The 24,655-nt window shown below is 41.8% G+C and overlaps 1 protein-coding gene across 1 annotated transcript in view; it reads right to left on the reverse strand.

Annotated features, from left to right (window-relative positions):
• LOC103371759 (histone-lysine N-methyltransferase, H3 lysine-36 and H4 lysine-20 specific) overlaps window positions 1-19,163 on the reverse strand; it is a 39,577-nt gene extending 20,414 nt beyond the window's left edge. The window contains exons 1-7 of the mRNA XM_008301191.1: window positions 19,010-19,163; window positions 17,232-18,115; window positions 10,500-10,644; window positions 8,565-8,737; window positions 5,358-8,355; window positions 1,674-1,786; window positions 1,281-1,536 (exon numbers count right to left, since the gene is read on the reverse strand). Of these exons, the coding sequence (XP_008299413.1) occupies window positions 1,281-1,536; window positions 1,674-1,786; window positions 5,358-8,355; window positions 8,565-8,737; window positions 10,500-10,644; window positions 17,232-18,098 (4,552 nt within the window). The 5' untranslated portion in view covers window positions 18,099-18,115; window positions 19,010-19,163. The remainder of the gene's footprint in view (window positions 1-1,280; window positions 1,537-1,673; window positions 1,787-5,357; window positions 8,356-8,564; window positions 8,738-10,499; window positions 10,645-17,231; window positions 18,116-19,009) is intronic.
• Between the last annotated feature and the right edge of the window lie 5,492 nt (window positions 19,164-24,655).

Consider the following 24,655-nt stretch of genomic DNA (forward strand, 5'->3'; position numbering starts at 1 on the left):
CAGAACTGTACAATATATTAGGAGCAGTTTGTGATTTCTGCTGCTGTCATATATATATATATATATATACCCTTAACATCAAAATCGTCCTATTGTCAGACACTGTGGATAATAATACGACACAGAAAGTGAAATGAGTTTCAGAAAATTGTTCATTGTTTCCTGTTCCGGTGCCGGAAAATCTTCCAACACTGTGGCAGCAGTTTGTAGTTTGTAGAAGGCCCTTTGTTGTTTCAGTGCGTTCATGCCCCTTGTGCACACAATCAGGGCTCTACAGAGGCCTGACCTGCTTTGGGACAAGCTTGAATGCTGACTGTGATCCAGGCTGTATCACCTTACATCAATGGCCAGCCTCACAATAGCGTTTAGCTGATGTTACCACAGGATATTAATGCCCAAAGGTTATGGACTGGCTTGTTTAACAGTCACATGTGCGTCATAATCGGGTGCAAGCTTTATTCTGGTGCTCACATACTTCTGGCCATGAGGTGTAGTGATATTTACCGGGAAGACTTTACTTTGCCCTGTTTTGTGTGATTCTGAATGCGGTTACGTTAACCCACTGAATCTTAAAGCCCGCCAATGGGTTGGAAAGCACACAAAAAAAAAAATCGACAAAATGATATCATTCATCAAAGGCAAAACCTAGTAACAGTAAGAATCGTTGTGTTTTCAACATTTTGACAGTGTGACTTTCAGCTTTGTCTGGAAAATTAACCAAATCTAAGCTTGAAACAGTGAAATTTCACTGAAACTATTTTTACTTGTCTCATTTAATAATTTTCCAATAATAAACTGTACAAATCAGATTATGTAAAAAAGGGAAACTCTGCACTCCTTGGCACAAACCATGAAACAATTATTAACTTTTTGGAGTCATAAGACAAAAATGTAGGGACTTTTCAGGCTGTGCACTGACACAAAGGCACTGGCCTGATAGGACACAAGTCTGGAAACACATAAAAAGTGTAAGTAGCAAAATATCTATACCATGTAGAGTCACTGTCTTCTTTCCAGTGTTGATAACAACTATGGACACTTAGAAAAATGTTGTATTGATTCCATATTTGTACAGTAAAATAAATGTTCTTTTTCTCTGATTTATGGCATTCTAACTTTGTAATGCTTCACAAGACAGACCACAGTTCTCTCCTCTTATAGTCATGGTTGTGCTGTTTCCATAGAGGTGCAGGGCTTTATATTGCAGCCCACAGTGAGTAAAAATGTGACAGGGGAAAAAAAACCCCTCCAAGAACCCGAACAGAGGCACGCAAACTCACCGTTGCCTTTGACGAGGCCATCTGACAGCGAAGGTTCAGCTTCAGGGGGAGGCGTTAATGTGTCGATGGAGAGAACAGGTGCATCTTGGGGAGATGTGTTTTCAGTGCTGGGAATTTGTAGTTCCGCTGGCGTTGGAGCAGCGATTTCCTCAGGAGGCGGCGTCTGTATTTCAGGAAGTAAATTCAAGGACGGATGGTCGTGCGTGTTCTTGTCCGTCCCCGAGGACTCAGACGTGGAGGTAATGGGTTGGGTGGCCTGACAGAACAAACTGAATGAGTATCAAGTGCAGCTACACAAAGTTCTATTGGCTGCTTAATGGCATAGAGTACTATGCACGTACGACGAGATATAATTGCAGAACTACAGCAGAGCTTACTTTGTATGAGTTTTACCTTTCCAATCGACTGGAGAGGCTTTTTGGTTTTCTTCCTCGTGGAGAAAATCTGGTCGTACTCTTCAGTCCATTCAATCAGCCTCTTGCTTGGTTTTCTTATTCGTTTATGTGCTGAGAAAGAAACAGGAAAAGCTGCTATCCTTTGTAAAACGTAAAGTGATGTCAGTATACTTGTTACAGTATTATCAGACTTATACTTCAAAAAGGGAAGCTTTCAAACTGTCAGCATTTTTATTAAAGTTTATCTGTAATAAGTTTAATCCAACAACAGTTTCAGAGGTGAGATTTAGTGAGAAAAATAGCAACAGAAGAAAGTACTGTTGCTATGGATACCTACAGTTTATTATGCACTGATTTGCAGTTGTGGTTGAACTATAAATAGTCCTTCAGAAACACTGATTTTTCCATTACCAGATATGTCATGTCTGTCATAGGGTTGGAATCAAATCCAGTGTGTTACATCAATTTAACTGTTGTTCAAGCAGATTTATGCCATTATTTATCCAGCTGACACCAGTCAGTCGCCTGTTATCTGTATACAACCATAACACGAAGAGAAAGGGGTTGCTTTTGTCTTTACACTGGATTCACTGGGTGATTCAGTCCTTTAAGTGAGGTTCAAACGTACAAATGATTTGTTAATTAGTTTTTTGCTCCTTAGCTGTTGTTCATTCTTGAAATGCAAGTGACTAGTGAGGTGTAATGTGCTGAATGTTTAATCTAGAAAGAATGAGATATTTGTTTTAAGGGACCACGGGGCAACTGGTACAAACACAACTTAGCAGATGGGACCAACATTTACTCTTTGCGTGTGACACAACGAAGCCGACAGTTTGGTTAATTCCACTGAGGATTTCTGTTTGACCACAACAGCAGAACAACCCACTCTGCTCTGTCATGTGTCTTTTCACATTTTGGCAAAGTACCCCAAATGAGCTTTTAGCAGCTTGTTTTTGCATCTATGGATGTACACACAACTGCTCCTGTTTACTATGACGCTGAAGAACATTTAGAAATGTAACGATTCTTAGGGCTGCAAAATAACAGTCCTGAATATTATTGTGATCTCAGTTATTTATCGTGACTATTCATTGATTTTAGAGACATTTTTTTTTTTATTGCACTTTCACATTCAAATAAATACATCACTGCTTTCACTTCCATGTTGTGCTAAATTTGTGCTAAAGTACACATCTTTGTACCAAAATAAGACCTAAAACAAGGTCCTTTTTCACCTGAATTTAGTGAATCTAATAGAGACAAAACGTGGCTGAAAATGTGCTTATCAATATACACTATAATTTACAGATGTTCCCTAAACGCTACAGTGGACACTAGCTTGGCAGCTGTGCACAGAGAAGCTTCTAGTCTCCCCACTCAGTTACTGGAGTGCAGCAGCTCAGACACGTCTCGACTAAAAATTACTTAATTATGTTATATGTTTTTTTTTTTTTGTTTGTTTTTTAAATACTGTTTGCCTCACCATGTGGGTACACCTTAGTTTGAATCCTGTGGTGTAAAGAGTTCATCACTAGACAGCTAAAAAGTGGATCATGCCACAGTATGCTAAAGTCTATCCCATTGTTGCTTACTGCTACATGGTGTCCCCTATGTTAGACATTCAAAACTTTTTAGTGCATGTCTCAGAGGCAAAATCCAAATAAAACTGCACCCAAGCATAGACTGTACAAAAGATAGATGTAGCTACCGTGACGTCACCCGTTGGTTTCTGCACTGAGAAAAAGAAGCCAGGGTTTTACTACTTCCTAGTTGACATCTTGGATTTTTGGAGCCAGTGACGCAAAAATCGTCGGAGGGGGGCGGAACCATAGGAGCAGCGATTGGTTAGACGGATTCAGATGCAGGCCCTCTCTGCCCCCCCACATTTACCGCCTTCTGCTCGCCTCATCTGTATGGTCGCTGCCGACTGTCAATCAAGCCAGCCACGCCCCCTGCCCCGCAAAATTCTGATGATTTTTTAAAAAATTCAGTATTGATTTATTTTCAGATTGGCCACCTGATCTCTGGACTTGACCATGAAAACTAATTTTTTAAAAATCCTGAGCTGTAGGAATGCAATATTTCGGGATCTGTAATCACTTCTTTTCCAATTCATTTCTATGGGAGCCAGGGCTTGCAGATGTTCCCTAAAAGCCTAAAAGCTGCTCGTCTCCTCTTAGTTACTGCAGTACTCTAAAAAAGTGAAATAAGTTTTAACATCAGATTTAAGTTGTAATCAAATGGTCTTATCTACATGGACTGTTTCTATGAACTGAGTTTTTGTAAGTTTATATTTTAAACATAAATATTGCAATTGATTGTGTTTATTTAATTGTGGGGAGCCGGAATTCAAAATTTGACTAACTGCACATAGCTAATTCTCAAGCAACTTCTATAAATATAAAACTGACATAATTTTTATGATTTTTGAGGAGATTTAAGGAAGTTTATGTTGGACTGCATGTCAAAATACATGTCTCGTGTCAGAGTTTTAAGACTTGATTGTGTTGAGTCTTAAAATCAACAGCTGGATATTCCTCTGCCTCCCCAAGTGTGTACTTCTCGGTTTGAATCTTGTGGCAGACAGTATTTAAGTACATGACTAGACAACTAAAAAGTAGACCTTGCTACAGGATGGTAAACTATTCCATTGTTGCTTACTGCTGCATGGTGTCCCTATGCAAGACATTCACAAACTTTTCAGCACATCTCCACAAGCAAAATACAAATAAAATTGCATAACTAACATCTCATTTGCTGTACATCTGTTTATCTATAGACACCATGATATACCGATGTTTCCTATACGCCCCACATGCAGGCTACCATAGACGCCTGCTGGTCAGCTGTGCACAGAGAAGCCTCTAGTCTCCACTCAGTTACAGCAGCACAGTAGGTCACTTAGATCAAAAATGACTTTGGAAAGACTCAAGCAAACTGTTTTAATTGAAGATTTACCCAAGGTAAAACCACAAAATTGTGTTTGTGAGTTTTCTATGAGTAGAGAACACATTTTAACTGTCAATATTGCAGATGTTTACTGTGGGTGCACCTCAGTTTGAATTCTGTGGTCTACAACATATTGGTGTAGCTAGAAAGTGAATCCTACTGCAGGACGCTTAACTATTCAACTGCTGCTTACTGCTGCATGGTGTCTCCTAGATCGGGTGTTGGCAAACCTTTTGAGGCTCTGATCCACAAAATAACAATGACAAACACTTGCTACCTCGACTATCCCCAAAGGTGGCTGAAGCCTTCAAATAAGGTGTGCAGTGGTGCAGTCACACCAACATGCCATCCAAACATGAGCTAACGACAATACAAAAGAATGCATTAGCCTAGCAACCACAATGTTATATCATAGTAATTTATTACAGGCTGCCTTGAGGCAGAATGCATCAGTCAAGGTAATCTCCACGTGTAAATTGTAGTACTGAGTAAACATCCAGTATGTGGGAGCAGCAGACTCGCAGGTGATGTGTGGGTGTATCAAGCAGCATTTAACTACTATTTTACTTCATTTTGGCTAATTATGATATTTATAGTCATTTTTGTTGGTTTTTATTTCTGGAAATCATCTCTTAAGTCTCCACTGCCTCAGAGCAGCCTGCTTGGGTAGAATTTCGTGAATCAAGATTCTGCTTCACTACTCTGGTCAGATCCTATTCAATGCTGTCCTTACCTGTTGGAGCCTTGTCGCCTCCTCCAGCGCCATACGTTAAATTACTCTTAGTGCAGTTTGCAACGAGGCCGTTGGGCTGCTCCAAACCCAGCGTAGTGTCACACTCCCTCTGCTCGAAAGGCACCATGTTCTGTAGATTCTCCTTCACTCTGCTCCATCTCTCCTCCTCCTCCATCCGGACCACTCCACCACCTCCAGACTGCCTCTCCCAGCTGCTGCTCTGTAACCCCAGCACTCTGGACGAGCAATCACCTCTTGATGAAGCGTCCATTGCTGGCAGGGGTTTCATTCCTGACGGGGACTCCAGTCCTGGGAAACCAGGCCCGGACCTGGCAGGACGACAAGGCACTTTGCGGTTGGTTTTCTTTTTCACCCCGGTGGAGCTTCCTCTCCTGTTGTAGGGCCTCTTGGCCGTCTGAATTGTGCCAACTTTACTGTGTGTGATTATATTTTTGTTTAGACTTGAAATTGAATTGCTGTGAACATATTTAATTTGTTGATCTTGCCCTACAGGTGTAGCCTCCCCTGGCATCACTAAAGGCTCCTCCTTCACATGTGCACTCGGTGGCCCGATCTCCAGCTCTAAGGGCGCACCATCTCGCTCTCTAGTGTCATGCAAGTCCTTTAGCATCATGAGGAAAGTGCTGAACTTGTAGTTTGCGTCTGGCTTGAAAGAGATGGGTTTACCATCCCTCTCATTCGTCAGGGACTGAAACGAGACCTCCTCCACATTTTTGAAAGCGTTCATAAAAGAAAACGGTGAGGATGGCGAAGATGAGGCGCGCACGTCAGAGGAATGATCTTCCTTCTCTGCCTTTACTCTAGAAGTGAGGGGTATGAAGTCCATGGGTGGAGTTGAGGATATTGAGAGGTCTTCGTCTTCGCTCTTGACATCAAAGTCATTTGAATCAGAAAAAATCAAAGTGGGGGTGCTACAGCTAGAAAAACTGTCCCGATCATACTCACCGTTGTCTTTACATCGGGATTTCAGAGATTTTATTTTAGTGCAAAAGTCCACTTTGGCTTCAGGATTCCACACAGGGTCCTCAGATTTTCTGAAAGGACTCAAGAGTTGTTTCTGTTCAGCCCCCTTTCGTTTCTTTTCACGCTTCTTCTGCTCCGCCTCGTGCATGGCCTTCAGTGCTCTGGTCATCAGCCGGTTGCTGGCCGGGAGGTGGGCAGGCGGCTCAAGTAGGACTTTATTCACTTCAGCTGGAACCTGCTTTGATTTGTGGACAACTTTCTTGGATTTCTCAGGAGACGGGCCTTCAGGCACCAGAGGATTCTTACACACTGAGCTCTCATGCCGCTGAGATGGCAGAGCAGTTGTAGTACAAGCTGTGACAGATGTAATTTTTTGCTCTGAAGTGCCTCGCTGGTCAGAGGAGTTGTTTGATAGATCAGAGGCAGAAATCTTCTGACCTTCTGACCGATCTGACTGGTTACAGGATGAGTAAGTCGCACTGCTTGGGCTTACATTTGGTTTACTTTCTGTTTCTGGGCTACCTGATTCATCAGCAGACGCAGTGGAAGCCACAATATTATTTCCATGTGATGATTCTGACGAGAGATGCAGCAACTCAGACCCAGCACTCGCCTTTAACTTCTTAACTGAGACCTTTATGGATTCTAAACTGACTATGGAGGTGCTTTTCTTGCCATCTGTCCACTCTAACTGTTTGGAGGATATTTTAGTTGCATTCGTATCTGGTGTTTTCTCTTTCTTTGTGCATACAGATTGTTCAGTGGGACGAATAGTTACCGTAGCGTTTAGGAACTTCCTATCTTTGATGTCCTTGCGTATTAATTTCACAAAGGGAAGCCTACACTTGGAGACGAGACTTTTTTGCTTTTCTAGCCTTGCTAATGAGTCAGTAGTGTCAGCTTTTAGAGTGGATGTTGAAGTTTTGCTGCTTTCTTTTTCTTTGCAAGTTGTATGAACCTTTTCAGTGGCTGGCAGGTCAGAATGCTCAATTTGACTGACACTCTTAACGCTTTCTAAACACAGACTCTGGTCACTGATACTGACTTCTACGCTGGGCTCTGAGGCCTTTTTAACATCTGAGCTACCTAATTGACCAGACAACGAGCCAGAAACGTTATCAGTGGAATTTCCGACTGTCTGCCGAACCTTTGAACATCCACTTTCAATAGAGACCAGAGACTGCTGGTCAGCAGTACTGCTATTTGTACCAAAAGACCTATTAGCAGCTGCTGCGATTTTACACTTCAAATGTCCTGACGGTTCAGATGGCACATTGCTTTCAGCTGGTACCAGAGGCTTATGCTTGTCTGACAACCCTGACTGGTCACTGGCCCCGCTACTGGACGAGGAAGAGGCACAAGGAACCAGCGTCTTTTTACTAACAACAGATGAGTTCTTTTTCTTACAGGGCACCTTGCCGAAGAGAGTGCGGTCCGGCATTGGACTGGTTGTTTTAGGTCGCCTGTCTTTGCCTGATTTGCTAAACCAGAGCCCACTCTGAATCTCTGGCTGCTTCTTCACCTCTTTGACAACCGTGACAGTCGGAACTAACTTCGGCTGACGTTCAAGTGCTTTAGGACACAAAATCTTCGGGACTGAGTCGAGGTCAGAGTACGGGCACTCTCCATTGTCTCTATCTGATTGGTCAGGGCTATTGCGCAGCGGATTTTTAGAGTGTTTACTATTCGTGTCCTTTGATGATTTACTCTGTTTCTTCTTGCCGGAAGATTTCCTTAAAGTGCTTGGCTTTGTTGGAGTTGTAAGTGGGGATGAGATTGCTGGGGATGAGAAGGATCCATTAGTTATGTGCGATTTTTCAGGAAGGGTGGGAACAGGTGAGGTGGGAGGAGGAAAGGTTGGATGGGCCTTGTTTTCTCTCTCCAGTGTGGAACTGTCATGGAAACCATCATCTATTGAAATAGAAAGGGAGGAAGCCATTTTGGTTCTGTCCCGGAGAACAGCTTCAGCTTCTGCCACACTGGATTTCCAAGAGTCCTGAAAACGCTTCGCAATCTACAGAAAGATTAAAAAAACAAACAAAAAAAAAACACAACTGAAACACTTCACACATTTCAGTTTAGCTAATAATTTGTGATTTCTGTATGCAAAGTTTCTTATATTGTCAAACAAGATGATACCCCACAAAACAATGATGTTATAGACCAACCTTTTTTATGATTGGCATGCAAGTATCATCTTGTTATTCATAAAACAATAGTTACGGTGTATTTGTTGTTCTGCTCCCTTTGCTTCCCCCTCCGGTGCAGTAGGAGGATCTGTTCGAATTGAAAGCCTCCATAAAAAGCGTGAGTTGATTTTTCCTCCACCCAGACCAGCTCCACAGGCTCCCCGAAGGTCCTGACGTGGTAGAGTCGACAGGGCCGGTCGCTGGGCTCTGATACAACAAGACAACATTAGTGTGAGTTTCATATCAAACTAATTCCAACTATGTACGGGAAGTTGGAAGTCAAGAGGTACTCCAGTGCAACAACTAAGTAAAGAAAGATTTTAATATAACACTGCTGAACCTTTTACAAAACTACAATCAAATGTGACTATTGGTGTGAGAATTTTTCACATGACATGTTGCAACATGGTGAAAAGATTTATAATCAGCTCTAAGAAATGGCTCCAGACGGAATTTGTTCTTAGTAGGAACATCAAGAATACCAATAATTCTCACCAATGACTCAGAAAACGTAATGGCATTTCTTTTTCTGGAGTCAAAGTCGCTAAATGGTTTAGCTACTGAAGCTACGAGACAATAACAACATATGGGATGGCAGCGTCCAGTAAAGCAACAGGTTCACTGTGACTTGCACATGGGGATACTTCATGTTAGACTCTGACAATCAGGTACAAGGACAAGAGACAAGCACAAGTCAGAATGCAAACAATGTCAGAGAGCATTTGGAAAGAAAAGAGGAAACACCTCAAACTTATCAAAGCACTTTAAAGACTCTTGAAAATTACTTTAGATCCTGAAATATTAGTTATTGTTTGGGAATTGCTTAAAGGTCCTACAACAGCTGCATCTGTTGGAGCAGTGCTTTCTTCACAACGTGCAGAAACATTAGCATGGACTTGTTAAGGCTAACATCAGCATAATGTGAGCTTATAACTTAGTATGTTATTCTCTTTACTATTCAGTCTGTTAAGATGTGGCATTAGATAACGTTAGATGCTGAAAAACATTTATTTTTGTGTGAAATTAGCAAATTGTAAAGGCTGTACAATGTCTGGCTATTGAATAATAAGACTAATTCTGGAATTTAATTTTATTTAATTAGAGTGGATTGCAACTTTCAAAGGTTGTTTATGCTGCTCAACATGCCGGGATGGTTCAGCTGACATGAACTCGTCTCTGTATTTAATAGCCACACACGCAAAATGATGACTTTACAGCAAATCTGACCCAGGATCAAAACTGTTGTGTTCATAGTTTTACAAATTACTGCCGTCCTCAGTGTGTGGCAGTCATGGTTGATAGCATCTCATGTTACAATGCTCCATCACATTCATTTTAAAATCTATTACACAGTGAAAACTGAAACGAATACCTGTCAGAAAAATAGCAATCAGATAACTGCTTCAAATCATTCAGCCCAATCAACGGTTCTGGTATAAACTACCAAATAAATGCTTTAGTCCTGTTCCTAGTTCTTAATTATATATGTATGATTTTTAAGACAGTAGAAACAGAAAAATGCACGGGTAAAAACTTGACATACATTTCTATATGTATTTTTCAGCAAATGTCAAAATTTATTATGTCAACATCCCCTTTTTGAAGTTTTGTTAATCACCATTCATCATACAAGCCGGTTAGAGCGGCGACAATTCATCAATTAGTTATCAAATATTAAATTTATTACCTACAGTTTTGTTAACTGATGATACAGTTTAACTGTGAATAGTTTCTAGTCTCTGAAAAACTCCTCGACATTTGTCACCATTTCCTGACATTTTATAGAGCAAACAAATACTCAATGAATCTAGAAAATAACTGACAATGAAAATAATCATTAGCTGCAGCTCTGTTGTCAATTAACTGGCGACCAAAACAATCCATAGAACACATCACACAATTAAAGGTTACTCATCTACAGCGCATTGGTCTAGTTTATCACAGTGAGTCAACAGTGTTTCGGGCCCACCTTTCACTCTGTGGTAGATTCCCTGTACGGGGTCAACAGTCACCTCACAGGGCCACCAAGGTCTCCGGTTGAACTTTGCCCAAACAACTTCTCCCTCTACAAACTTCACAGGCGGCAGCGACTTTTTCTTGACACTGTTCTGCTGCTAAAAACAGGACAATGAAGAAAACAACTATGATGATTAAAAAAATAAAAAAATTCACTCAATTGAACAGTTCAAAAAGGATAAATAAGCAGACAAAATGAGAATGTCAAGTTCTGTAACACAACTGCATAAAAAGAGGGTTCACTACTTTTTACATTATGGGTTGAAGGTTTGTGACCAACAATGAGCTCTTCTGACTTTTCCTGCAGTTACATTTTAGTTTGCTGTCTCTTGTTCAACGGCAGGTTTCAACCACAAGACAAAGCCACAGCACACAAATATCACAATCTAAAAGCACTAGTGGCTACTACACTCTGTGTAGATGGGAGGAGGCTGCGTGGAGCGGCAGCTACATGAGCAGGCCTGAGTTATGCCTGGCATGTATCCGGACTGGCCAGAGGGCCGACGCTGGCTGCTGCTATGAGGTAACCCAGCCTGGGCATTTTAAAGGAATCGTTCAACACTTTGGAAAGTACACTTATTTGCTTTATTGAAGAGCTATATATTAAAATGAATGGCACTCGTGTGAAGGAAACCGATGCTGATTAAGATCAAAGTCTGTCAACAGGTCTTGGGAAGCACAACGGCAGATGTGGAAAAGATTGTATAAAAGCCTTTTAGTGGCTCAAGAGAAGCTGCGTGATCACATAAACGGTTACTGCCGAAGACAACCGGCTTAGTTATGAAGACGTGAAAGTATCAGATCTAGCTGGCTTGAGGCTACATTAGCCGCAACTATTGCAACACACATTAATCTCTTACTGAGTTGTCTGTGATTGAGGTGTATTGAGAAAGAAATCCCATCTATTATGTTTATCATAAGCTCGACAGTGTTACAGAAGCGCAATGCTAAAGCCAGGTGACGATTAGCCAAGCTTAAGAAAAAGACTGAAAGCAAAGGGGGAGAAGCTTAATTGGCCCTGCCCAAAGCTTAAAAACTAGCACATCTAAAGTCATAAACACACAATATCTTTTTTGTGTAGAATAAACAAACAAAAACGTAACAATAAGAGGTTGTGGTTTTACTGTGAATTAAAAACAAGTCAGGTTCTTCCCAGGTAGCTGTTTGAGGTCAGGAAGACCTACAGGAGGCTGAACTGGATTTGTGACTAACATGCTGTTCTTGTGAGCTTGCCATCAATGCCTGTGAATGTCTAATAAAATGCTAATTGCCTCCTTGCAGTTCTACATCTACATGTGGACGTGTGGGCGGTATGAATGAAAGGTCCCATTTTGTGGCCCTTTTCAGCAAATTAATCAAAGTCTCAGATGTTTCTAGAATGTGTCTTCTAATTTTTCAGCTCGAAAACACTGCAAAAATGGTTCGTTTCACCATGACTGTATAATCGCTGCTTTTAGTACTGTTCTAAATGAGCTGTTTCAGTGTCTGTAGCTTTAAATGCAGCTAAACTACTGTTGTCCTTGCCCCCTTCAGGAAAAAGACTCTCTCTCCGTCCGTGACTGACAGGGTTAAGTAAAACAGACCACATGACAGCTGAAATCGACACAAATGAGCGTGTGATACCAGGACCTGGTTCTAACTTTCTCTCTAAATGATAATTTTAGATTGAAATATTGCCAAACTCAGAGGACAACTGTTTTAAACTTATGTTGAAGAGCAATGTTGCAGCCACTATTTAATACTTACTCTGTCGTCTGACAACAGAAACTGAAAAATATGCAAATGAGAAAAGCTTTATTGGGAATTCAGCCATATTAAATGCAGTGTATGTGAGCACAGACAGCAGAAGAGAAGCTAACGGATGCAAACAGCAGCTGAGTTAAGAGCTGAAGCACAACATACATAAAAACACAGTAATGCACTTGATTAGCTTCAAATGAAAGTTTTAACATTAGCCACATTAGCAGCACAATGCACCATCACCAAGGATTTGTCTAATGATGTGATGATATCGCCATTAAAAAGAAAGTAATCCACTGGGTTTTGAGTTCCTCAGATGCTAGGAGTGCATTAAGACGCTTGTGTTCACTCTTGCAGCCAACAGCAGAACATTTGATGTGCTTTGCTCGTGGCTGAGACATTTTAGAGTTAGCAGAAGCAGCTCTAAAAAGTAAATAAAGCTTACGGACTGCAAGATGGTTGCGGTTTTTAAAATGTTTCACCTTGAAGTAGGCAGTGAGGGGGAAGGAATATGCAGATTTTTAGCTCAAGAAGTACTTGTTACCTAGTTTCTATGTAGGCACTGAATAAAACTTTCCTGTCCTGTAGAGCTAGGAGACCATCTGGTTGTGAGGGGTGTAGAGGAATGACAGTAGTAAGTGACTTTATATTCTCACAGCTTTTACTTTACACCTTCACGCTTTTGTAAACACGCCAAAACATAATAAAATGGATGGTTTACCATGACAGATGTCGAAACCACCGCTTACCACAGACTTCTCCCAGGTAGCTGAAGAACACGGTGTTCTTGTGAGCTTATTATCAATGCCTATAAATGTCCAACAAACTGCTCATTGCTTCCCTGTATTGACATGAATGACCTTTCTAAGACTCGATGAAACTGATATTCACAAGCTATTTTAATCACAATAGGAACACCATAAGTGCAAACAATAAAATTATTGGTGGCTCACCAGCACACTGCTGGGGTTTACTGCTGGTGTTAAAATTAACACTTGTGCTTATTATCCTATCGCGTAACTGCCTGTGGTTGACATGTTTTGTGGGTAACATGCCATCAGTAATGCTCATCTTGAGAGCCAACACTGTTAAAGAAGTGCAATGCTAATTTGCAGGGTATGAAACTAATGCCAAGACATGATTAGCCTAGCTTAGCATACTGACTGAAAGCAGGGGTAAACCGCGAGCCTGGCTCTGCCCCAAAGTTGAAATATAATTCAGCTAAGGGCACTTTAAAAACTGTAAACACATTATATCTTCTTTGTTTAATCCATAAAAAACAAAAATGACAAGTTATGGTTTTGCTGTGAGTCAACAACAACCACAGGCCTCCAGCTAATTTCTTAACACAGGTTTTTGGCAGCGAGCTATCTGAGGTGAGGATGCTAAATTGAAGCGATATTAATAAGCACCATTGTGTTCTTGTGAGCTTGCCATCAATTCTTATAAATGTCCAATACGTTTGCTTCCTTGGTGACCTACATATACACAAATTACTCCCCTTACATGGTTCAAGGAGTACATTGCTAATTTGCAGGGAACAAAGTTAAAGCTGTGAGATGACTAGCTTAGCTTAGCATGCTGACTGAAAGCAGAGGTAAACAGCTACCCTTGCTCTTTTTAAAAATCCAGCTAACAGCACTTCTAAAACTGTAAACACATTATATCTTGTCTGTTTAATCCATAAACAAACAAAAAAATTGGCATTGTGGTTTAACTGTGAATCAAAAACAACCACAGGCATCCAGCTAACATGTTAAGACAGTTTTTTGTTGCAGCCAGTGGATTGAGGTGAGGAGACACATTCAGCTGTAGGAAGCTAAACTGAAGCTAAATTATTACCAAGCACCATTGTGTTATTGTAATTCCTATAAATGTCCAATAAATGTGTTTTTTAGTGACCTACATTTACACAAATTACCTTACTAAGACTTTATAAACTATTTTCAACAGAAGACACGAGACAATAGACACAGCATGGGTGCAAACAATGAAATTAATGCTAGCTCACCGTCACACTGTTCTGGCTTACTGGGACAGAACTGAGACATAGCAGTTGCTAAAATTAACACTTATTCATCCTATTACTGAACTGTCTCTGGCTGACTTGTATTGTAGGTAACACAACAATCTATTATGTTCATCTTGAGCCTGACGCTGCTAAAGGGGTGCATGAATAATTTGCAGGGTGTGAAGCTAAAGCCAGGACACGATTAGCCTAGCTTAGCATACTGACTGAAAGCAGACATAAACAGCTACCCTGGCTCTGCCCCAAAGTTTTTTTTTTAAAATCCAGCTAATGGCACTTCTAAAGCTGTAAACACAATATATCCTGTTTGTTTAATCCATAAACAAACAAAAATTAGCACATGTGGTTCCACTGTGAGTCAAAAACAACCACAGGCCTCTTAACACAAGTTTTTTTGCAGGTAGCTATTTGGGGTGAGGACGAGACTTTCAGCAGTAAGAAGCTAAATTGAAGCTAAATTTGTATGCAACATGGTGCTAATGTGATCTAGCCATTTCTGTCTATAAATGTCCAGTAAATTTGCTTCTTTGGTGACCTACATTTACACAAAAAACCATCCTAAGAGGCTATAAACTATTTTCCACAAAATACATTTTGACATGTGACAATACAAACAGCATGGGTGCAAATAATCAGATTAATGCTGGCTCGCTGTCACACACTGTTAATGTCACAAGCAACACGTGTTATTCCTGCTACAACAAGTCAAAATGTCTGCTGTGTTTACTGGGTTCATGTCACCTGTACTGTGAGCTCACTGATTTGACTCGCCTGTCCCACAATGAGATAATCATCCTGAACAAGGTCATACATGTAGATTCATAGAAGTAAATCCAGAATGACTGCATCACCTCACTTCATGAGCAGTATCTAAAAGCTAATTTCTGGATTGTGTTTCCAAAGCAAGCAGAGAAAAATGTAAAAAAAAAAAAAAAAAACAGGAGCGTGTATCAATAAATAAGCATTCGTTTACAGAGCCTTAAGTTTCAATTGATGGTATATTATTTTCTACAGTTTCCACAATGCTTCTGAAGATATAAACAGGAAGTATAATGGGCTGTGTTCCAGATCACATACTGTCTTTTCTACTTTCAGGACATACTACAGCTGCCCTTACAGAGTGCGTACCATTTGATACGGTATGCACACAATTAAGACGTAATAGTTTGTCATAATACTGAGTCCTCCTCATGTATCTGTTACAGTCTGTGGTGGGAAATGGGAAATCATCTGTCTGCGCTAAGCAGTTCAAGCTTGTTTATGCTTGCACGAGACACCGCCATATGTGACGTAACTGCGCAGGGGACTGTGGGTCAGAAGGGCCAATAAAGCATGCTGTCTGACATACTGCAACATGAGACTGGATGTCGTAAGACCTCCTGGTATTTTAGTATTCTGTGTTTCACATAAAATGTATTGGGACATATGAAACAACCTTCTGGCACGTGGTATATTATGGTGGTATGAATTCAGCACCTCAATCTCAATCTCCATCTAAAATGCATAAGTAGTAAACCTTTAGAAACGTAACTGACGTCACAACTGTAGTGCTGAGTGTGAGTTTGTGCACAATGGTTGGAAACAACACATCCACACTGACAAAGGTGTTTGAGTTTGACCAGCTGCTTGGTTGAGCACTCCCTGTTTTAGCAACCTACCAATATTCAAGGAAGCCATGAACATCTGTAAATCATATGTGGATGTTTGACTGAAAGTAGACACAACTGTACAAATGTGCAATAAATAACACTGACAATGTGCAGCCAGATGCTGTCACTTAATAAACTTCTTCGCACATTTCTTCTCTTCACCATCAATGCTTGGTTTGTGTGCATTTTGTGGGGAGCAGGACAACCAGGCCAGCAGTTTTGGTGAGAAGTACATCAAGTCCCTCAGCAAAGTCTGCAGTTGGACAATAGTATTGAAAACTCTTCAATAGAGGCCTTGCACACCTAGTGATCTGAGAGTAGGACAGCCCTAAACCCTCATGTACTTAACAGGATTGTGCATCAAAGTACGCGAGTATTAAGACTGGGATTGGGCCAGAGAGTTAGCTGTAGGCTACAGTTTAAGCTCCCTTTCTTTAGTTTTTTTTCCTTTGTTTAAATTTTTTGAAACATATGTGATCAAAACTATGCCTGATTACCTATTAGTGGGTCCTGCTAGCAATATACCCACTGATGTACTGACAACTGCCATAGCACTACTTGAGATTTAAATAAAACTTAAAGACTAGATGATGATGATGATGATCAGGAAAGTTCTGGAGTTACAAGGGTTACATATTTTTTCCATGATTTCTGAGCAGATTTATAAACATTTAACTCACTCAGAAAAGTGATTTCTGACATAAATTGCAACACTCAAACACTAAGGTTTTTAAGAGTACTTCATCTCCATGGGCAGTAAATCGCGGCCTTTGCTGCAGCTGGAACTGCAGACTATCTAAACAAGCAAGGCAAATCAGTTAGCCGCCGGCATGCACTAGCCCCTTTCACCTCATGCAGTATTTTAGTTTCATATTACTCCCTCCATGACCCTCCCTTAAACTCGCCTAACAGTTAGAGGTTTCCTTGAAACCGAAACAACTAGATGACTAACAACTGAACGACAGTTTGCAGAGCTGTGTCTTTGTCTGTGTCAACCTAATATTAACAATGACCAGTCTTTTGCTATGACAGGTCTGTGGCAGTGAGGTGTTCAGTATGCTGTCTCGTGCTCTTGGGTTGTATGTTGAGAAGCCAATAAAAAAACCTAAGGAAGTATTTCCTAGCCAGGTGAAAGTCAGTCCTTCTTGGGCCATTTTTGACTATATTGCGTGTCCACAGCAAAAACAAAACTGTAGACATGATGCTGTCATGGCTGAAAAGAGAAGAACCTGAAGAGCTAGCTTAAGTTAATGAGGGTAAAACTTGCCACCGAAGGCCTTGAGAGACTATCTTCAAACAGCAACAGCTCGCTGCCGCTCTCCCACTCGTCCTCCGAACCGTCCCAGTATCTCCTGCGCTGCCCTGAGGACTGGGAGCGGGTGACGACCTTGGCCGACGACTGGTTAGCATCCTTGGAGTCCAAATTTCCATTTCCGGGTGTGGACTGGAGAACATTCCTGGATTCGTGTTGATCCTGCACGCCTCCGATGGGCGACGCTGTCCCTCGCTCTTCGTCGTTGTCGTCATCCTCAAATAAAGAGGACTCAAAGTGCAGCAAGCCGTTGGCAAAGGGGCTGTTGCTGTCGAGAGAGAAGGCCGGGCTGGGCGGGCCCGAGAAACAACCTTCAGTCTTTTTCTCTGAAGCAGTGGCATTGCTTCGATTGGCTGCAGGTGTGTCTCTACTTCCAGTTTGGACCTCGGGTGGTTTCTGTGCAGGAGAGGAGCCACTGAAGCTCTCCTCTCGGCTTGTAATCTGGCTGCCAGAATAATCCCTGCCAGTGCGATCCGCCCAGGAGTCCCTGTCCTTCTTGTGCGACCCCCAGTCCCAGCTCCTCTCCGGCTCCCTCACCGGCAGCACCAGGTCCGGCTGGCTCACCATGGTGGTGAGATGCTGCAGCCTCCTGAGAGGACTGTATGAGGAAGAGGAGGACGATGAAGAGGAGGAGTGGTCCCTTTGTGTGAACCCATAGACGGATGTATGCTTGAGGGAGGAGGCGGCTGCAGACATGGTTAGGCCGATCCTGTGATCATGTCGTCTGGAGGGGCAGGAGTGGGAGGAGAGGTCACGGCCAGGGGTCAAAGGGCAGCTGGACTGATGGGTCTCCCTGCCAGGGCCTGCATAAGGCCCACTCATGCTGGCATGGTTCCTCCCTGAAGCATAAAGAGAAGACAATCAGCAAATCATAAACACTGTCATAACATGATTTTTTTAAATATTACATTCAATCCTGCAAAAAAGAAATCCCAATTAGAAATCACACGTTTCTGCCACAGCATGTTTCTACAACCTTCCTTTCATTCAATAAAATGTCATAGCACCGCTGCAGCTTATCTAAAGTTATCCCAGGCAGCTGGTAATGAGATATTTTTAAAAGTGACAGAGGAAAAAAAGCACAGCTTAGACGGCAGAATCGCACAGACAAACACAACCTGCCTTCATATGGTGTCAAAATAAAAACAGACTCACTGGCGACGAGCGGATCGACCTAATGTGACATTTTTGGGGAGAGATTCTGCGCAAACGCCGCAGCCGAGGCTGTAAATCCTTTCAGGAATGTTATCGCGATATGATGAAAATGACATCAAGCAACGTTAAGGTCAGCCTGTAAACTCAGCACACATGCATATAAATAAATATATATGAATGCAGCCAATAAAGCGAGCGGCGGCGGCGGCTCGGCGCGTCATGTTAACATCAAACACGCCGGCGCTGAAAATTAAAATGGACCCGCTCGTGCGTGCGCGCGCGTGTCCAACGCGCGTGTGCACAGGCGGGAGTGTGTGTGTAAAGGTGTGTGCAGCTGCATGTGTGTGCGTGTTATGTCTTCAAATGACTGCACGAGACCGCAACACAAACGCCACCGTAGCATGCAGAAGACGAGGACACACAACAAGTTCACGGACACACAACACGCAGACACACAGTGACACACACACACACACTTCCACGGGCTTCCCTCCGACAGATGCAGCCTGTGTGCATCAAACAACAAAAAATCACGGAGAAAACGCCACATGACACGGGATCTGTCGCGAGAATCTTACCATTCCGGTGTCGCCCACCGCAAACATGACCCTCAACCTGCTCATTTTGGCGTTTAAATGTGCCAATTTCCAATTTTTTGAAAGCGGATGAGGAGAGTCCCAGCGGCAACACTACTAGGCCTGGATCCTGTGAAACGTACTCACTCTCTCCCCCCCTCCACCTCCACCACCGCCTCCCTCCTCCTCCTCCTCCCTCCCTCCCTGCTCTCTACATGCGCTAAAAGCCTGGTCCAGCGGCCCCTGGAATAGAAATCCAGGCGTGTTGTGCTCCTCCAACGACACTCCCCCTCCTGCTTTGTGATCACTACAACTTTATAATTCCCCGTCTGTGCGTGTTTGCTCTGTTGCACGCCTGTTTCCCGCCTGCACACTCTTGCCTGCCCCTTGAAAGAAGAAAAAAAAGTCTCTTTTCTGTGCTGTGCGCACTGCCAGGCGTCACCACTGCGTCCACCACAGAGGGGGCCGTGGATCTCTCTTTAAGAATATAAAAAAAAAATTTGGAGCTGACAGCCACCACAAAAACGCACCGGATGACCACACGACACCTCCAAATAAAACGCCCCGCCCTTCTGCTTAATTACAAGCATCAATTATTCCCCAAAGCTGCCATCACCACTGACATGTCACATGCCAAACTTGTGCCAACAACTGGCATCATCCTCCTTCCTCCCCCACCGAGACGCACAGTGTGTGTGTGGAGGGGGGTGGGCAAGAGCAGCGCCTGGACGATAATAATTCAAAAAAATGTCCACTACCACGTCTGAGAAGCAGTGAAATGCTGGTACCCGGAAAAAAACAGATGGGTTTCCTTCCCTGAGACGAGTTGCTGTGCAGTCTCTCTCTCTCTCTTGCTGCTCACCCGGTCCCTTCAAAATGGAGTCCTCCAGCCTTTAGAGGAGGAAAGAAAAAAAAAAAAAAAACAGGCCACAAAGTGTTAATATATGTTCGATATAAAGTTCATCCAGCCACGGAGAAACTGAGCCACAAAGCGCACCTCTGCTCAGCTGTGGAGGTGTTTCTGGACGCAGGAACATTTGTCTTTTACATGTTGTTCCTCCCAAAGTCACTGTCTTCTTGTATGAGCGTTTTCTGCCACGACAGGGGGGAGACTGAGGCACTCTTATCCTCTAGTGCATGTGTGTGTGCGTGTGTGTGTGTGTGTGTGTGTATGCCAAACGCACGTCTGATTGCAAGAAAACACAACATCTAAATGCACTTTAACCGTCGACCGGTTTTGTGTGAAGGGAGGTTTAAAAACACGGTTTGTTGTGTGAGAAAAGCGGAGGGTGAAAGCTGGAAAACAACTGCAGCTCTGTGTCGGCCGGTGAGCTCAGCTGCGAGATCTCTGCGTTTTTTTTTTTCTTGAAGCATTTAGTGCGTTCAGATTTGGAGCCGATGTGTCAGTGAGGATAAAGAGGGCGATCATGGGGGCTGTTTCAGGTGGTAAAAAATATCCCCCCTCCCCACCACCCCGTAACACAATGCATGTACACACACATGCACAGACACACATTAGTGCAGGCACCGGGCGGAGATGTGGGAAACAGCGTTCAACCGACATGGCCGCAAAACTGCAAAGCTCCTCCGGAAAACACTGGGTGGATTCATTAATGAAGTGAAAGAACAGCGGCACGGAGCTCGATGGGGTCATTGTTGAGCCCACAGAGAGGGGAAAAAAACACGAGCGTGGATATTTTCTGCAGCCAGACACACTCTCTTGAATATCAGCTGCTCACTTTCCTTTTTCAGAGGAAGAAACACGGAGGATTTCTGATGCTGCTTTTTTTTTTTTTTGCCTTTTCTGCCTCGATCTTGGCAGGAGGGGTTTGGTAGGAAAGAAAGAGAGACTTGGAGACAGACAGGATAGAAGACGGAGAGACAGACAGGCGGACAGGACGGGGCCTGCTGCGGGTTTGCGCAGCGCAAAACAGCGCCGCGCGTCGGCAGCGCTGCGCATGTGCGGACATCTTTACCATTAACGGTGGTTTCATTATCATGTAGGGTTTCCGTGACGAGGCTTCAATAAACAAATCCCTTTTACCCCCATGTAGGGATAAAATGTGACACCCAGAAGCCCAATCAAATAAAATTACTCATTTAACGACCTGTTAATCTCAGTATAAATGGAAAGTGGTACCACATGAGCCTCAAAGTGACTAAAAATGCAATTATACATCATCAGGTTAGATTATTCAGTTTTCCTATAAAAACTGCAGTTTTGTTGTTGTTGTTTTTTATCAGGGTAAGCTAAATAACAGGAATACCTCACTGAATAACAATGATGTGTGGATTGATAGTGAAATATCGATGCTTCCGATAACAGATCTTTATGCTCTAAAATCGATTCTCAAATCAAAATATGGACACTTTTGATACTCATTTGAGGTAATGTATATCATTACCAGGAGCACACTGGAAAGTAAGTACTGAGATCTTGTCTACATGACACGCCGTTGGTGGAAACTACTTTTTCTTCCGCTGCAGACAGCACGGTCCAGGTACAGAGAGAGGACATGTGGAGCTTTAAGCAGCGTTAAGAACTGTTGGAGTTGTTCAAATGAATAAATATGGTTATGAAATAAGTAACGGAATAAAGACATGCTTCAACAAATAGTCGCACGGGTTCAACTTGGAGTAAGAATATGTGTATCACTGAGATAATCTCACATAGGCAAAAAAAAGCCTAGATTTATTCAGGTGAGGTTTCCTAAAGAATTGATCATTTAAAGTGGATTACATAGACGAGGTGTCACTAAATTATACAGAGCAATTGCGATAGAATAGCCATGGTGAACTAAGAAGAATATATACCATTTTATCTCTAAAACATATCTATTATTATTTACAATCAGTCTAATTTGCTTTAACTGTTAAATGAATATTTGAAAATGTTGGTATTGACAAACGTGTGCGACTATTGTGGCATTTATTATACATGTCCTCTGTTTGGGTTTTCTGTTGTTGTGTTAGCTTGGCTTTATTGTAAATGAGGTCGCTACCTCTATATACTTCTGAGTTTAAAATAAATAAATGAATAAATTACTCTGATGTCTTGTATAATGATGAAGCTATGTCATGTGTAATATGTAATACACTACTTTTTTTTTAGATTTGCCAGACACAATAGGTGTATTTGCACAAAGTATCAGTAACAGATTGGTATCGCTGATACCAGTGTAGAATATGGACAGACACCAGCCTGCATTCTACTCAATGTCAGATTGGAAAGGAAATCGGTGGTACTGAACATCACTCCTGAATAAGGCAATGAGGTTAAACAGAGGTCATTCTTCCAACCAAAACCTCTGTAAAACACTTAAACTTGACATGAGCATAGGTTTCATTTGAACACACATTAAATAGATGACATCCACTAGAAAAAATTACAACATCAAACATTTAATTTTCTGCATTCTGGCGAATGTTAGGCCCAAATTTGACCAATTTCTGCATGAGTTAATGGCAAAAATGTGTTTGTGTAAAGAAAACCACAAAACTGTGGTGAGAATTGAAATCATAATGGTATATGACATATAGTGCAGCATGCATTCTTCCAGATATTTATTCTCTTATGGATCCGTTTTTCTTATTTAATGTGATCCCTCAACACACGTCGGCACGATTTACTCATCCGTCCTGTTTTGTGTGTTTTGCTTGGGGACATAACACCTTTAAATGTATGTGTGTTTTCATTGGGAGAAGAGAACTGATGCAAGTGTTCCCCCAGAAATCTATGCTTATGCTAATAATGACCATCAATGTCTAGATCGTGGTGTCAGATTCTTTAAGTTGAAACACAAGAGTCTAAAAATACTCTACTAGAGGTAAAAGTCCTGCTTTTGAAGTAAAACATAAAGGATGTAACGTATAATTTTTGGCACTTTATACACATTTGGATAGTTAAAGAGTAAAGTAGTTCATTATATTTTATTAGCTCATCACGTGTTTTGCTGATAAAAACAACTCAAGTAAAGTACAAATACCTGCAATTTTAGATTTTAGTAAACATAAGTAAACCTCCACTGTGCATATAATGGTAGAAAATGAATCACTGTAGGATAGTAAGAGGATTACATTCAAGAATATTTACTTTTTATGTCAAATTGTGTTCATGCACAGAGAGTGTATGACATCACATCCCAGTATTTATTATTACTTCAGCTCATTTTCCACCTCTTGGTAACTTCATCTTCACACTGTATCTTCCTCAGGAGTGTGTCAGATCTTATTAAAACCTGTCCGACCAGACCAGATGTCAGCAGGGAAAGCTGAGTTTCTATTGGCTGATGGTGAAGTCAGAGGCAGGGCTGTGAGGCCTGAACACCTCGGACCTGGAAAGTAACTGAATCCATATGCAAGCACAGTTCTGAGGCATTTTACTTGAGTATTTCTTCTCCTTCACCACATTTCAGAAGAAAACACACTTGCTACTTTAAAGCTATAGCTAGCCTTTCTATTAATGTTTACATCAAAGCGATAATAACTGATTTTAAGCCATATTCCTGGCCACCTGATGATTATAAGACCATTAATTACCCGCCTTTAGCTAAATTTTTGGTCTCCACCAGCTCTTGCAGGAAAACTAAGTGTTCCACTGTGTTCACCAGCTGGGTGCTAACTCTCTCCGTCTGCTGTTTGGTGTAGAGCAGGTAGCTTTTTTTAGAGCTTTCTCTCTGAAAACAGTTGCTCGCAGTGGCTGAAAATGATACTGAGAGCAGAAAGTAAACCAGAGCAGTGACGTTAGGGGACTGACGGTGAAACGATGAGCCAAAACCTGAGGGTTCAGGTGACAGAAATTAGTTTTATTTGATATGTTGTTTTTATTATCATTAAAATAACATAATCCTTCATTAATCCCACAGTGAGGAAATTTGCAGTGGTATAGCAGCAAACATTTGTTTAAAAAAATAACAAGAAATGCGCATAAATACTGTTGATGCTGTACAGATTTCTATATTTGTGCAAAATAACAACATTGCACGAGGTTGTTCTATATCTAGAAGCACACTGGTATTGCACAGACGATTCAGTAAGTAAAAAAATACTAACATAGCCACTTTAAAATTGCTTTGTTAAAGATTAAGCCAGTAGTTCAGAAACCTAATCATCTTGGGACTCCTCACAAACAATCATTTCAGACTTATATGAGTAAGTTTTATTTAGATAAATGTGTTCAAAGCCCAAAGAAATCCAACTTTCCTACAGTTCACACTCACAAACAGCACTAGTCTTAACATTAATGCTACATCTTCTTTCCTGTTAATCATCTGAGGTGTATTTTGTGCCCTTTCAGAAGTGTATTTAAAGCACTTCAATAAGATTTAGAGCAGAACAAGGTTTTTAAACTCCAGCATAAGAGGCAGAGTCAGGAAAGTCCCACCTCAGCTGGTTTTCGCGCCATTCACAAGTTTCAGTATGTAGAACGTACAAAATAGCAATGAGTAATTTATGTGACTAAAACTACACACAGCACTTGTGACACAACTCTGTGTCACTTCTTTCTACCATCTTCACATGACTCAGCTAAAGTGAGCTGTGGCTTCTGTTCTGGTCATAATGCACTCGAGGAGCTCACACAGTCATCGCTGCTCCTTGTTCCCAGCAGCCCTACTGACCTTTTGATTAGATTGTATCATAACCCAACTT

This window comes from Stegastes partitus, unplaced genomic scaffold (assembly GCF_000690725.1).
Source record: "Stegastes partitus isolate 25-593 unplaced genomic scaffold, Stegastes_partitus-1.0.2 Scaffold1640, whole genome shotgun sequence".
Lineage (NCBI taxonomy): Eukaryota > Metazoa > Chordata > Actinopteri > Pomacentridae > Stegastes > Stegastes partitus.